This window comes from Oncorhynchus nerka, linkage group LG1 (genome assembly GCF_034236695.1).
Source record: "Oncorhynchus nerka isolate Pitt River linkage group LG1, Oner_Uvic_2.0, whole genome shotgun sequence".
In the NCBI taxonomy this organism is placed as follows: domain Eukaryota; kingdom Metazoa; phylum Chordata; class Actinopteri; order Salmoniformes; family Salmonidae; genus Oncorhynchus; species Oncorhynchus nerka.
In genome coordinates, this window is record NC_088396.1 from 24,447,201 (window position 1) to 24,460,014 (window position 12,814).

At 44.0% G+C, this 12,814-nt stretch overlaps 1 protein-coding gene across 2 annotated transcripts in view; it reads right to left on the reverse strand.

The window, feature by feature from the left end:
• The window catches only part of LOC115124619 (cystathionine beta-synthase-like), a 39,092-nt gene that overhangs the window by 13,145 nt on the left and 13,133 nt on the right, over nucleotides 1–12,814 (reverse strand). For both annotated transcript variants that reach the window (XM_029654078.2, XM_065017423.1), the window contains exons 3-7: nucleotides 11,345–11,451; nucleotides 8,829–8,963; nucleotides 8,430–8,509; nucleotides 8,133–8,337; nucleotides 7,945–8,036 (exon numbers count right to left, since the gene is read on the reverse strand). In XM_029654078.2, coding sequence (XP_029509938.1) covers nucleotides 7,945–8,036; nucleotides 8,133–8,337; nucleotides 8,430–8,509; nucleotides 8,829–8,963; nucleotides 11,345–11,451 — 619 coding nt within the window. The remainder of the gene's footprint in view (nucleotides 1–7,944; nucleotides 8,037–8,132; nucleotides 8,338–8,429; nucleotides 8,510–8,828; nucleotides 8,964–11,344; nucleotides 11,452–12,814) is intronic.

Consider the following 12,814-nt stretch of genomic DNA (forward strand, 5'->3'; position numbering starts at 1 on the left):
TAGATGTTGGAGTAACAAATACAGATAACTGTGAAAATGGGTATATTTGCGGAGAGTCTCAGTCAATTCCATTGTACTAGTAGGGGAGTGGTGAGCACAACAGTCTCACCAACGGTAATCCACGGTTCGGTTCCCGGCCGAGGTATTTAACTAAAATTGATTTTAGATCGTAATTGACCTATTTGCATGTTTTGCCTGAAAAATACGGTCGCCAGTGTTTGCAAAAGATATAACTGAACGGATATTATGTGTTCTAGATAAGAATTGATAAAAGAATTCGATGTAAAACGCCTGCCTGGACTTTGTGGCTATTTGTGAGTCAATTGACATGAGAAGTTTAACACAAAAACATGGCGTTTAAATGTTAGGATATAGTAAGTTGAGAAGTTCGGTTGGGTTTACTCTGATGATTAGAATTTAAAACTGAACTCAATCTGAATAGGGAATATATATTTTACAAAGGCGGGCAGATTTGTGTCTATAAGCCAGCAACGGAATTGCTAGACACTCAATGGGGCTATATAGTGCAACGGTTTGGACTATAAATTAGGTAAGAATAGTTTAATCGTAAAAAGTTGTGATTGTTTTTCCGAGTATTGATTTTTGGTTAAGGTAACGCCAGTGAAATTGAACAAAAAGTAACGTATTCTAAAAATGATCTGAATTCCGTCCTCATTGCGGGGAACAAATAAAATGTCTTATCTTAAAGGGACAGTGCACGGTAATCACAGTGGTTTGAGTGTATGATGGTGGAAAAAATATTGTGGGACGACAATTCGAAGATAGAAAAATAAGTTACATGATACATCAAGAGATTTAAAACGAACGATGTGAAGGGATCATCAGAATTATTGGGTGTCGTTGTAGGAGTGAAAGTTTGGGTTAAGGGGATTTCCCTGTTCCCAGAGACAAGGCATTTTTGAGGCGTGCACTCACTAAGGCTGGTCTGAGTTTGTAATTAGACAAGTGAATAACGTATTGGGAATAGAGTTGTAATTAAAATACTAAGTCAAAGACGAGACAGGTATTTAGAGCAAAATGGATTCTAAATGATAACAAAGAGACAATTATGATTTATGCCCATCGAAAAGCTTTTATAAAATTGGCGAATTTAGAGATGTTGGTTGGGGTGGTAAATTATAATTCAGGATTTGAACAGATGTGATAAATTAGGTTTGGTTAATCGAACAAGAATTATTTACAATCCATTTGAAGTCGCTACGAATTGGCAGGTTGAGCGCTTGATGATGACGTCACTAGCGAGACACTTTTGTCACCAGGGACTGGGGATAACGGAGCAAACTGTATGGCTGTTAGTGTGTGTATCGAGGCTTCGAGTAACCTTTCAGAAGTTGAGATAAAAGTGTTTTGTTTACTTGTTTATTGGTTATAGTCAATTTTAGGGTTTGATTTAACTTAGTTGAACAGTGTGTTCTGGCGGGTTTTAGATAGAACTCTTTGTTCCGGAACGGATGAGAGTTACCCAAAATAAGTAAATTAAAGGAGCCATGAGAGAATGCGAATACATATTTATTAAATATCGGGGATTAAATTACGGATTCCTTACACTGCGAAATGTACAACATTTGCGGTAGAGAGAAAAAGTAATGCATTGAATAATAATGTTATCGGGTTAATTGTATCTAAAGGTAGCATGGTCATTTAAGTAAACATATCCGTAGACGATGTTTAAAACTTATGATTATTGATTTGAGTCAAAGGGGAATTATCATTAGGTTTTAGAGGCACGCTCACACAGGTGACCATTTCTATTGTAAGGATAAAGGGATCTTTATGTCTAATATGGTATGACCTTTTGACCTTATCATGACTGGCTTCTGAGGTCTGATCAGCCTCAGGGGAGAGTCATTTGTATAATGAATGGGGTCATATTGAGTTACTAGTTTTAAGGTAAATTCATTAGAAATGAAGCAGTTTTGGTTGAGGGTTTAGAATTACTGTTTGAACCGCAAATGAGAAAGTGGTTCAGGATTCCGTCTTATAACAATTAGCTGTGAAGTTTTTTGAATGGGCTATTAGGAAGTCTGTATTGTAACAGAGAGAAAGTCATATTCATCATTGAGAATAAATAGGGGAAGATAACATATTTTGAGCCAACAGGGCAGGGAAGAAATTTAGGTATTTTTGTTTGGTTTTAACACCCGTGTACAGGAGTGTCAAAAGACGGGGGACATTACCTGTGTAATGGGGGAGGGTATCCGTATGGGGATTACATGATAACCAACTTGGGACAGTTCTGGGACTGGAGAAGAGGATATCCTTATAGCATAGGGAATCCCACAAAGGTGGATAGGTTTTCCATGATATGGGGGAAACCTGGGAGCACTGTTGAACTTTGTAAAGGTGATGAAATCCTACTAACCATCAAAACTATTAAGCTCTCTGATGCAGGCACTTACACCCCCGGACTACAAAGGAACGGGACAGACACGGTGGGTGTGTTTTCTATTAAGGTACTGCCAAAACCAGAGGTCCCAGACGAACCAGGGCCAGACACACTCCTCTACCACCCCTGGACCGAACCTGCCACCACTGTGTTAAAAATCCCATTCAGGTAATTAATGTTAGACTATTCAGCTATTGATCAATTAGGCACGGAGACTGGTTTTGATGGTAGGGACAAATTGTGGCTGTCTTATACAGAATAGACTTGCTTAGGATATGCTTCTTGCTAGTCAGGGGGGCGTCTGCAAGATGTTCGGTGAACAATGTTGTACGTATATCCCTAATAACACCAGTCCAGATGGTAGTATATCTAAGGGCCTTAATGGGCTTGATGCACTATCTGCTGAGATGAGGACCATGGCGGGGTGGAGGAGTCTGACTGTTCTTAGTTGGGAGCCTGGTTAGGTAAGTACACTGGTATGGTGGTTACTGGATTTCTGACCCTAATTCTTGTATTATTTGTTATTGATGTGATGTGCTGCTTGCATCATACCGTGTTTTAAGAAGTCTGTTACAGATGTGGTGAAGGCTTCAGGCATGATGCTTTTGCTTGATGCTCCAGTTGGAGAGGCTGAGGTGAAGCATGCTTTCAGGGGAGGATGGGACTGACTGAGGAGGACCCATGTATGTTTGTTCTCCCTGTTGTGAGGGGTGGCATGGGGCCCACCTGGTGCAGGATAGGAATAGCTGAGAGGACCAGATGGGTTATAAGAATGCTTTGTTCTGCTTTACTCTGTTATCCATGACCAAAGTTTTATTCCACACTTTGCAACACATATTAAATCCATGTTATTGTCAGATAGAATACTGAGGGTCCCCAAGGAGAGGGCTTGTTAGTGTAGGAAGGATTTTTAATATGGTTAGCATTTATTAGATTATAAGTTTTTAAATAGTATTATATTTAACAGGAATATAGGACATCTATGATGATTTAGGATTATTGTTAGGATTAAGATAGATTGATTAAGGACTTTAGAGAAAAGCCGCTCATAGACATGTTCTTTCTAAAAGAAAATCCATGAGTTTAGAAAGACAAACAGTGAGGCATGTAGTTCAAATTTGGGAATGTGAAAAACAGCCACGGGCAGGCAGAAGAGCCCTCCCCCGCACTGCAGAGATCTTGAAGGTTGGAGAGCAGAGAAGTTTTAGAAGGGGAGCCAGGAAGAGCAAAGATAACATAGTGTGTAGATACTAAGTGGAGACAAAAGCGAGAATTGGACATGTGGAAAATGAAAGGGACACTCCTAAATGATAATGTCAGACATAAGGATAATTCACTAAATCTTACCTCATTGTGTAAGAATAAGGCAAGGTTGTTACCTGGGCAGAGCCAGGTAACAAAAGGGGGGATGGGTAAATAGTGTTCTGGAATAGGATGTGACCTACGGGATAATTAACTAATACAAATTTTTTTGGCTAATAAACAGAACGAATAAGAAACTGTTTTATTAGCCAAACCCGTATGTCAAAAGTTTTATGCCCAGCAGGAGAACTACAGAAGGAGGTGGCACACGAGATTCAACCAGGAGACTGCGTCTGGGTCCAATCACTAAAGAAAAAAAAAACTGGAAGCAGCCTCGGTGGGAGGGACCATTCCAAGTACTACTGGTGACTGCCTTCGCTGTGAGATTAGCCAAAAGAGCTACCTGGGTGCATATCACACATTGTAATAGGGTAAGTCACGCTAACACTGTCGGACAATCACAGGAGTAGGAGAGGAACCGTGACCCATATGGAACGGGGGTCAAACTCCTTCTGAAGATTCCCTATACCCGACCTTTCCCCAGCTGTGAGCGTTCATAGAAGTGAAGTGATGGCTTGGCCTCTGGCTGTTGATATGTTCTCGGGGAGAGGGTGGGGCTTCACGTGTGCGCTGACCGTCCTGAGCTGTTTTATTGTGGGGGCCATGTTCCTGATCCACCATGATCCCCCGGAGAGTGCCAAAGAGGATAATTTGACTCATGTGCTAGATGAGGGAAATGGGATGTTACCAAAGATTCTCAAAAGGTCACTGAAACAAAACAGTAAGGAAGTGAGGGTGGAATTGGGCAAGGATCTCTCAGTAGAATTTTGTATAGACCAATTGGGGTCATTCACTCCTTGGCAGTCTAGAACCATGGGACTCTATGGGAAGTATTTGTGTAAATCACCGTGTGAGTCGTAGAGCCAGGTCATAGCTCACACTGAAAGGGATGGCTACGTAAACCCATACACTCAATTTGGGACCAGGTGGAGTATAGAAAGGGTTGGCGTTTTGGATTGTATAAAGGTGCGAATTAACATTAAGGCGGTCAATACTCAGGATCTCGGTTTATGGTATGTGGGTTTCGACCAGTTTTCAACTGATACTATGGTACCGTTCCAGGTGGCAGAAGTTAGAGTCGATAAGGAGAATATGATTGGCCGAAGTTCAACCAATCCCTCTAACACAACGGCTATTCCTAGTGTAATCATCCAGGGTAAAGGACCAGTACGAATAGTTCAGACCAAAGACCTTAAATAAGTTATAGAGCTGGAGACTGGGTTTGGGGAGTCCAACTTATGGTTGGAATGGATTCAATATACAGCCAGATCAGTGGCTAAAGGAGAATGTTATGTCTGTGCAAACGCAAAACCCCAGTTAACAACTATCCCTTTCCCACTGAACGGAATTAATTCCCCTAAGGGAATGGTCGGTATGGTAAAGCTGTTCATGAAAGCGGGAATGCCAGATAATGACAGTTGTATTGATTTGCACTATTTATATCCCCAGGAACCAAGTTAGTACAGAGAATATGACCACTGACGAGACCATGTCTGATTTGACAGGCTGGTTGAACGCTGGGGATTTCAATAAAATTAAATGGGCCAGAGTTGACACCTAGTGGTTGTGTGGGTCAGGTGCGTTGGATGTCTTTACACATTCAGACAACAGGACATGAAGTTATCTAAAAGGGAAAAGAGAAGAGATGCTCCATCCGGGTCTTTTGACGACAGAGTATATATTGATAACATTGGGGTTCCACGAGGTGTGCCGGATGAGTTCAAGGCAAGAAATCAGATACTAGCAGGATTAGAGTCAAGCATTTTCTGGTGGTCTACTCTCAATAAGAATGTAGACTGGATTAATTATAGTTACCAGAAGTGTTATTAAAGGTTTTGTAGAACAGACTGAAGCAACCAACTGGAAGACCTGACAGAATAGAATTGCATTAGATAAAAGGAGGAAGTGGGAGTGGTAATCAGGACCATGTCTTACATCCCAGGTAGCACAGCTCCGGACGAATCAGTGCCCGAAGCCTCAGCTGTTTTGACCACCCTGGCTCACGGGTTGGCAGAAACTCTGGGGTGGATACTTCTCTGAACTAAATTGGGTTGACAGTATTTATGGAAAAATGTGGTGTTATGGGCTTTTTTCACCTGTATGACTGTGTTAGTTTTGTACGTACGTGGTTGATTGCGTGTATGTATGAAAGTTATTGTTTCCAGGACTCTGGAGAGATCAATGACACTACAGATGGTGCGTTATGGGCCGATTCCAGGTTCTGACCGTGGAGGACTGAAGGCATGTCTACCGAGGAAGTGGACGAATCTGAATCTGTCATTTGTGGGGAATTTATGTTTGATGAGAATAGTGTTGAGATGAAGGGGAATTAGATTGTAATTTGTTTCAATGATTAAACTGTTTTTTAATAAAGATTGTGGCAAAAATCCTGAAAAAGGAGTTATGATTCTGATGTAGGTTTAAAACCAGTTGGAGTTAAGGTTAGATTTGATTAATGATGTGTGAAGAATCTGATAAACCTCTATAAAAAGGTTAGTTAAGTTCGTTTATACTTTTATTTTTATGATTAAATGGAAACTAGATGTAGGTTTGAATGTATAATATTTGATCAAAGGGAGGATTGTTAGAGGAAATTGTGGTTGAGATGACTAATTATGTATACATTATTGATTAGAACCATTTATTCTAATACTATTATGTTATGGTATGAAAAGTAAAAGTTATTGGTTAAGCTGTTACTGAAAATGTAAGCAGAACGAATTAATTGTCTGGGCCTCTTGGGCAGTTAAAGGGGGAGTGATGCTATGGTTTTTCAGACAGATAAGAAATGTCTGGGAGATGTTCCAGACCTAAAACAAAACAATGGGCTCCTGTGAGAATCGGAGAGAGGGTGGGAAACTGATGATGTCATGTTCAGTTTATAACCTGTGGAAAAATGTATTTGAGTTAGTACTCTCTGGAATAAAACGCTCTTACCTGGCTTTTAAGACTGGTCTCTATCTACTTCATGCATAATTAATGAACTTACACCTCATTAATGAATTAGAAACGAGTGCGAAAATGGTTTTGGCAATAAAACATAAAGGAATTTAGAATTCCTCTATCACAGCCTCAGACCATTATTCCTCCTCCACCAAACTTTACAGTTGGCACTATGCATTGGGGCAGGTAGCGTTCTCCTGGCATCTGCCAAACCCAGATTCGTCTGTCAGACTGCCAGATGGTGTAGCATGATTCATCACTCCAGTTGATGCTTGGCATTGCACATGGTCATCTTAGGCTTGTGTGCGGCTGCTTGGCCATGGAAAACCATTTCATTAAGCTCCTGACGAACAGTTCTTGTGCGGACGTTAGTGGTCCTGTTCTGTGACCTTGTGTGGCTTACCACTTCACGGCTGAGCCTGTCACGATTTCCGCCGAAGTTGGCTCTCCTGCCTGTTCGGGCGGTGCTCGGCGGTCGTCGTCACCGTCCTACTAGCCGCTACCGATCCCTTTTTCGTTTGTCTGTTGGTTTTGTCTTATTAGTTTCACCTGTGTGTATTTTGGTTTAATTAGCTTCCCTATATGTAGTAGTTTGACCCGCCCTTGTTTTGTGCGGGATTGTCTTTTGTTACGTGTGTACATATTAGGTCGTGGTGTACTTTATTTTCTATACTGGACACCCTGTGATTTTGGGGTTGTCTGGTATAGTGTCCTGCGCCCTGTATTGTATTGGGCTTATCAGTTTGGTGTGCAATAGTAAAGCACTTTACTCCGTTACTCTCTCTCTGCGTCTGATTCCTGCACACACACCTAGTCCCACGTGACAGAGCCGTTGATGCTCCTAGATGTTTTGCCTTCACAATAACAGCACTTACAGTTGACCGGGGCAGCTCTAGCAGGCCAGAAATTTGACGAACTGACTTGTTGGAAAAGTGGTCGTCCTTTGGCGGTACCACATTGAAAGTCACTGAGCTCTTCAGTAAAGCCATTCTACTGCCAATGTTTGTCTATGGAGATTACATGGCTGTGTGGTCGATTTTATACACCTGTCAGCAACGGGTGTGGCTGAAATACCCTGTGGGTCTTAAATTGATGTTGTTGCCTTAAACGTTCAGCTAAATTAATTTGGAATTGTCTCTCCAAGACAAAGAACACGAGGCAGGGCAATAACATGCAAGTCAGATTGCCTTCTTATAGATCTTGGGCATTGTGTTTGTGACTCAGTGCACTACCTTGATGTTGGGGCATCTCTCCTTCAGCTTGCGGGCGATGCCAGTGATGGTGCCACCGGTGCCAGCTCCTGCCACCAACATGTCCACCTTACCTGCAAGAGCAGAGTGGCGCAGAAAGATTTGTCTATCAGCACAGTAGTACGAAAATGGTATTCGTCACTCAATTTCTCTATCGCACACACACATACCATCACACTGCTCCAGTATCTCCTCGGCAGTGGTGTCGTAGTGGGCCAGGGGGTTGCTAGGGTTACGGTACTGGTCCAGGATATGAGAGTTGGGAATCTCATTCTTCAGACGCCAGGCCACGCCTACGTGGGATTCCGGCGAATCAAAGTGGGCGGCGGTTGGGGTACGCACGATCTCCGCCCCCAAGGCTCTAAGCACATCCACCTGAGGAACACAAGACCAGATTACAGTTAATTACATAACAAATGCCTACGCATGGACACACAGACACAGACACAAACACACAGCAGCCTCACCTTCTCCATGCTCATCTTCTCAGGCATGACGATGATGCAGCGATAGCCTTTAACTGCAGAGGCAAGGGCCAGCCCAATACCTGCAGCACAAAGAGAGAGAGAGAGAGAGAGAACAGGTGTAAATACAGGTGTGAATACCTGCAGGTCATGTCAGCAGTAGAGACCATACTGCACAACTTAGGGCTGCAGTAGATCCTAATGTCAAAGGTAGGCTGGGAGGTCTCAGTGATCACACCAGGCAAAACTCATTTTAAACGCACACACACTTGTACAGGCATACTCACACACAAAAAACACAAACAAAAATCCTTTAACTGGGGTGTAATCTTTCTGCTGTGAATCACATAGCCAGTTCCACAGAGAGGGCCTTGTCGGTCTGTCTCTCTCTCTCATGCGTACCTGTGTTGCCAGAGGTGGGCTCGATGATGGTGTCTCCTGGTTTGAGGATGCCATTTTTCTCTGCATCCTCCACCATCCTTAGACTGATACGGTCCTTCACACTGCCCCCTGCGTTAAAGAACTCACACTTGGCCACTACACACACACACACACACACACACACACACACACACACACACACACACACACACACACACACACACGTGTGAGGAAATGTTGAATTATGAATATGTACTGCGCTGGCTCATATTATCGTTTACTTAAGCGTAACAACATATGGGCAAAACAAACCAATTTAGAAAACACTTAAGATCTTTTAATACCACAGAAAAGACTCAAACTAAAATCCCACTATGTACAAGTTAATTATAAAGCCCCTCAACAACACAAGGGATTACATTAGAAGTTGCCCCAGGCATGGGAGGGGGGGATCATGGGAAGAGACTGAGCCCCCATGAGCCGATTTGGAAAATGAGGGGGGGGGTCGTCCAAAGGTCCGCACACATACCACACCCACTCTCCCTTTCACACGTACACAAGTACAATAGCCGATTGGCACAGATTCCTAACTGCCCCACATCTACTATAGACAGTCAAAAAGTACATCTGAATCACGTGAAAATCCATGGAAGTACCATGGAAACAGGTCTCTTTGTCCCACTAAGCCATGTGAATCAACCAGAGATGGACTCTAAACTATCAGGCCCATAAAAAACACTCACTGGCGAGAGGGGAAAGATTTAGACCGAGGACCGTGACATGGTTCACATGTGGTGAACTCAAACCCCCCCCGACATGGAGGGTGGTACCAAACGGCACTATTATTAAGTCTAGTATTATCGTACTTTACCGGTCATTGGTCAACTGTACCAATCAATCAGAGAAAAAACAAGGGTCTGTCTGAGCTAGTCGCCGGGCAGAATAACTGGTCTTTAACAAGAACAACAGATGCTACTATGTAATGACGGGAACATTTCCCTCAGAATCGACCTCCTGACTTCCCAAGCCTTGTGACTGTCACAATCCTGCCTAGTGGCACCTGATACAAGACCTTGCCCCTCTCCTGCCGCCCCTCCCACCCCACCTTGCTACAGTGGCCCTAAGGTCACCTATTCCCACACAGTAGAGGGTCTTTCAGGTGACCATACCCCCCTCCACCCAGAGTGGACTAACCTACGTCAGACAAGACCTCTACCATACAGTGAAGCCTAGTGGACTGTAATGTCAGGAAAGGAGGCTATGTGATACCCTTACGTTTACTTTGAAGTAATGACAGGATAACAAAGGGTTCACAGCTAAACTGTACTACAGGAGGAGTCTAGAGAGCCTCCTCTACCTCGCTCTTGCACTCTTCTTTGGTCAATTATTTAATTCTCCCTCACTTCTATTTTATCCCTCTGTCTTTATTTCTTTCTCCATCTCCTTCTCCCTCTCTCCATTCCTCCTAACCCTCGCTCCTTCTCCCTCTCTCCATTCCTCCTACCCCTCGCTCCTTCCTCTCTCTCCATTCCTCCTACCCCTCGCTCCTTCTCCCTCTCTCCATTCCTCCTAACCCTCGCTCCTTCCTCTCTCTCCATTCCTCCTAACCCTCGCTCCTTCCTCTCTCTCCATTCCTCCTACCCCTCGCTCCTTCCTCTCTCTCTCCATTCCTCATAACCCTCGCTCCTTCCTCCCTCTCTCCATTCCTCCTAACCCTCGCTCCTTCTCCCTCTCTCCATTCCTCCTAACCCTCGCTCCTTCTCCCTCTCTCCATTCCTCCTAACCCTCGCTCCTTCTCCCTCTCTCCATTCCTCCTAACCCTCACTCCTTCCTCTCTCTCCATTCCTCCTAACCCTCGCTCCTTCTCCCTCTCTCCATTCCTCCTAACCCTCACTCCTTCTCCCTCTCTCCATTCCTCCTAACCCTCACTCCTTCTCCCTCTCTCCATTCCTCCTAACCCTCGCTCCTTCTCCCTCTCTCCATTCCTCCTAACCCTCGCTCCTTCTCCCTCTCTCCATTCCTCCTAACCCTCGCTCCTTCTCCCTCTCTCCATTCCTCCTAACCCTCGCTCCTTCTCCCTCTCTCCATTCCTCCTAACCCTCACTCCTTCTCGCTCTCTCCATTCCTCCTAACCCTCGCTCCTTCCTCTCTCTCCATTCCTCCTAACCCTCGCTCCTTCCTCTCTCTCGATCCCTCCCTCTTTGTCATGTCCTCTACTACTGGATTTATGGATTCATGCTTTAAAACATATAACTGCTCTCTTGAAGACAGCTGATCGCCCACAATGTGTAAATCAAACACACTCGCACAGTTTTTGTTTTTGGGGGGGGGGGGACAGAAAATGTGAGTTAAAAATGACACAGCCTGATAAGTTACTGTATTTCCATCATGTTGACACAAACAAGGAAGTGCAAATACAGACATTGCCTTTATCTGGTTGTCTTCTGGCTAGTGTCAATATGCTTAGTGGGTGCCGTGCTGTGTGTGTTGACTGTGTGTGTCGTAACATGACTGTGTGTGTATGTGTAAATACTCACAGAGTTCACACTTAAGGCCGAAGGCTTTGGGGATCTTGTTCATGCGGACCAGAGGTGTGTCTCCGATCTTCCCGAGGATGTTGGGTAGAATGCTGGGAGCTTCAGTCCTGAGAGGCGGGTATGGGATGGAGACTCCGTTAATATACACAGAGAAAACATGGATCATTCCCAAATAGACAAGGAAACAAGGCAACAAAAACAAATCAAATTGTATTTGTCAAATGCTCTGTAAACATGGGTATATTTGATCCAAAGTACACTATATAAAAAAAGGTATGTGGACACCACTTCAAATTAGTGTATTCGGCTATTTCAGCCACACCTGTCGCTGACAGGTGTATAAAATTGAGCACTCTGCCATGCAATCTCCATCGACAAACACTGGCAGTAGAATGGCCTTACCAAAGAGCTCAGTGACTTTCAACGTGGCAACGTCATAGGATGCCACCTTTCCAACAAGTTAGTTCGTCAAACTTCTGGTGTGCTAGAGCTGCCCCGGTCAACTGTAAGTGCTGTTATTTCGAAGACGAAACGTCTGGGAGCAACAACGGCAAAGTGGTAAGCCACAGAAACTCACAGAACAGGACCACTAACGGCAGCACAAGAACTGCTCGTCAGGAGCTTCATGAAATGGTTTTCCATGGCCGAGCAGCCGCACACAAGCCTAAGATCACCATGAGCAATGCCAAGCGTCGGTTGGAGTAGTATAAAGATTGCCGCCATTGGACTCTAGAGCAGTGGAAACACGTTCTCTGGAGTGATGAATCACGCTTCACCATCTGGCAGTCTGACAGATGAATCTGGGTTTGTTGGATGTCAGGAGAAACGCTACCTGCATGAATGCATAGTGCCAACTGTAAAGTTTGGTGGAGGAGGAATAATAGTCTGGGGCTGTTTTTCATTGTTCGGGCCCCTTAGTTCTAGTGAAAGGAAATCTTAACGCTACGGCATACAATGATAATCTTGACGATTCTGTGCTTTGGGGAAGGCCCTTTCCTGTTTCAGCATGACAATACCCCCGTGCACAAAGCGAGGTTCATACAGAAATGTTTTGTCGAGATCGGTGTGGAAGAACTTGACTGGCCTGCACAGAGCCCTGACCTCAACACCATCGAACACCTTTGGGATGAATTGGAACGCCGACTGCAAGCCAGGACTAATCGCCCTACATCAGTACCCAACCTCACTAATGCTCTTGTGGCTGAATGGAAGCAAGTCCCTGCAGCAATGTCCCAACATCTAGTGGAAAACCTTCCCAGAAGAGTGTAGGCTGTTATAGCACCAAAGGGGGGACCAACTCCATATTAATGGGCATGCTTTTGGTATGAGATGTTCGACCAGCAGGTGTCCACATACTTTTGGTCATGTAGTGTATCTTCTTGAATGTTGTTACAGTTTTGTAATTTGGAAACTTATGTAATTTGGTTACTTTTGTAACAGGGTAACCTCTGTATCATGAAATCTTTGGGA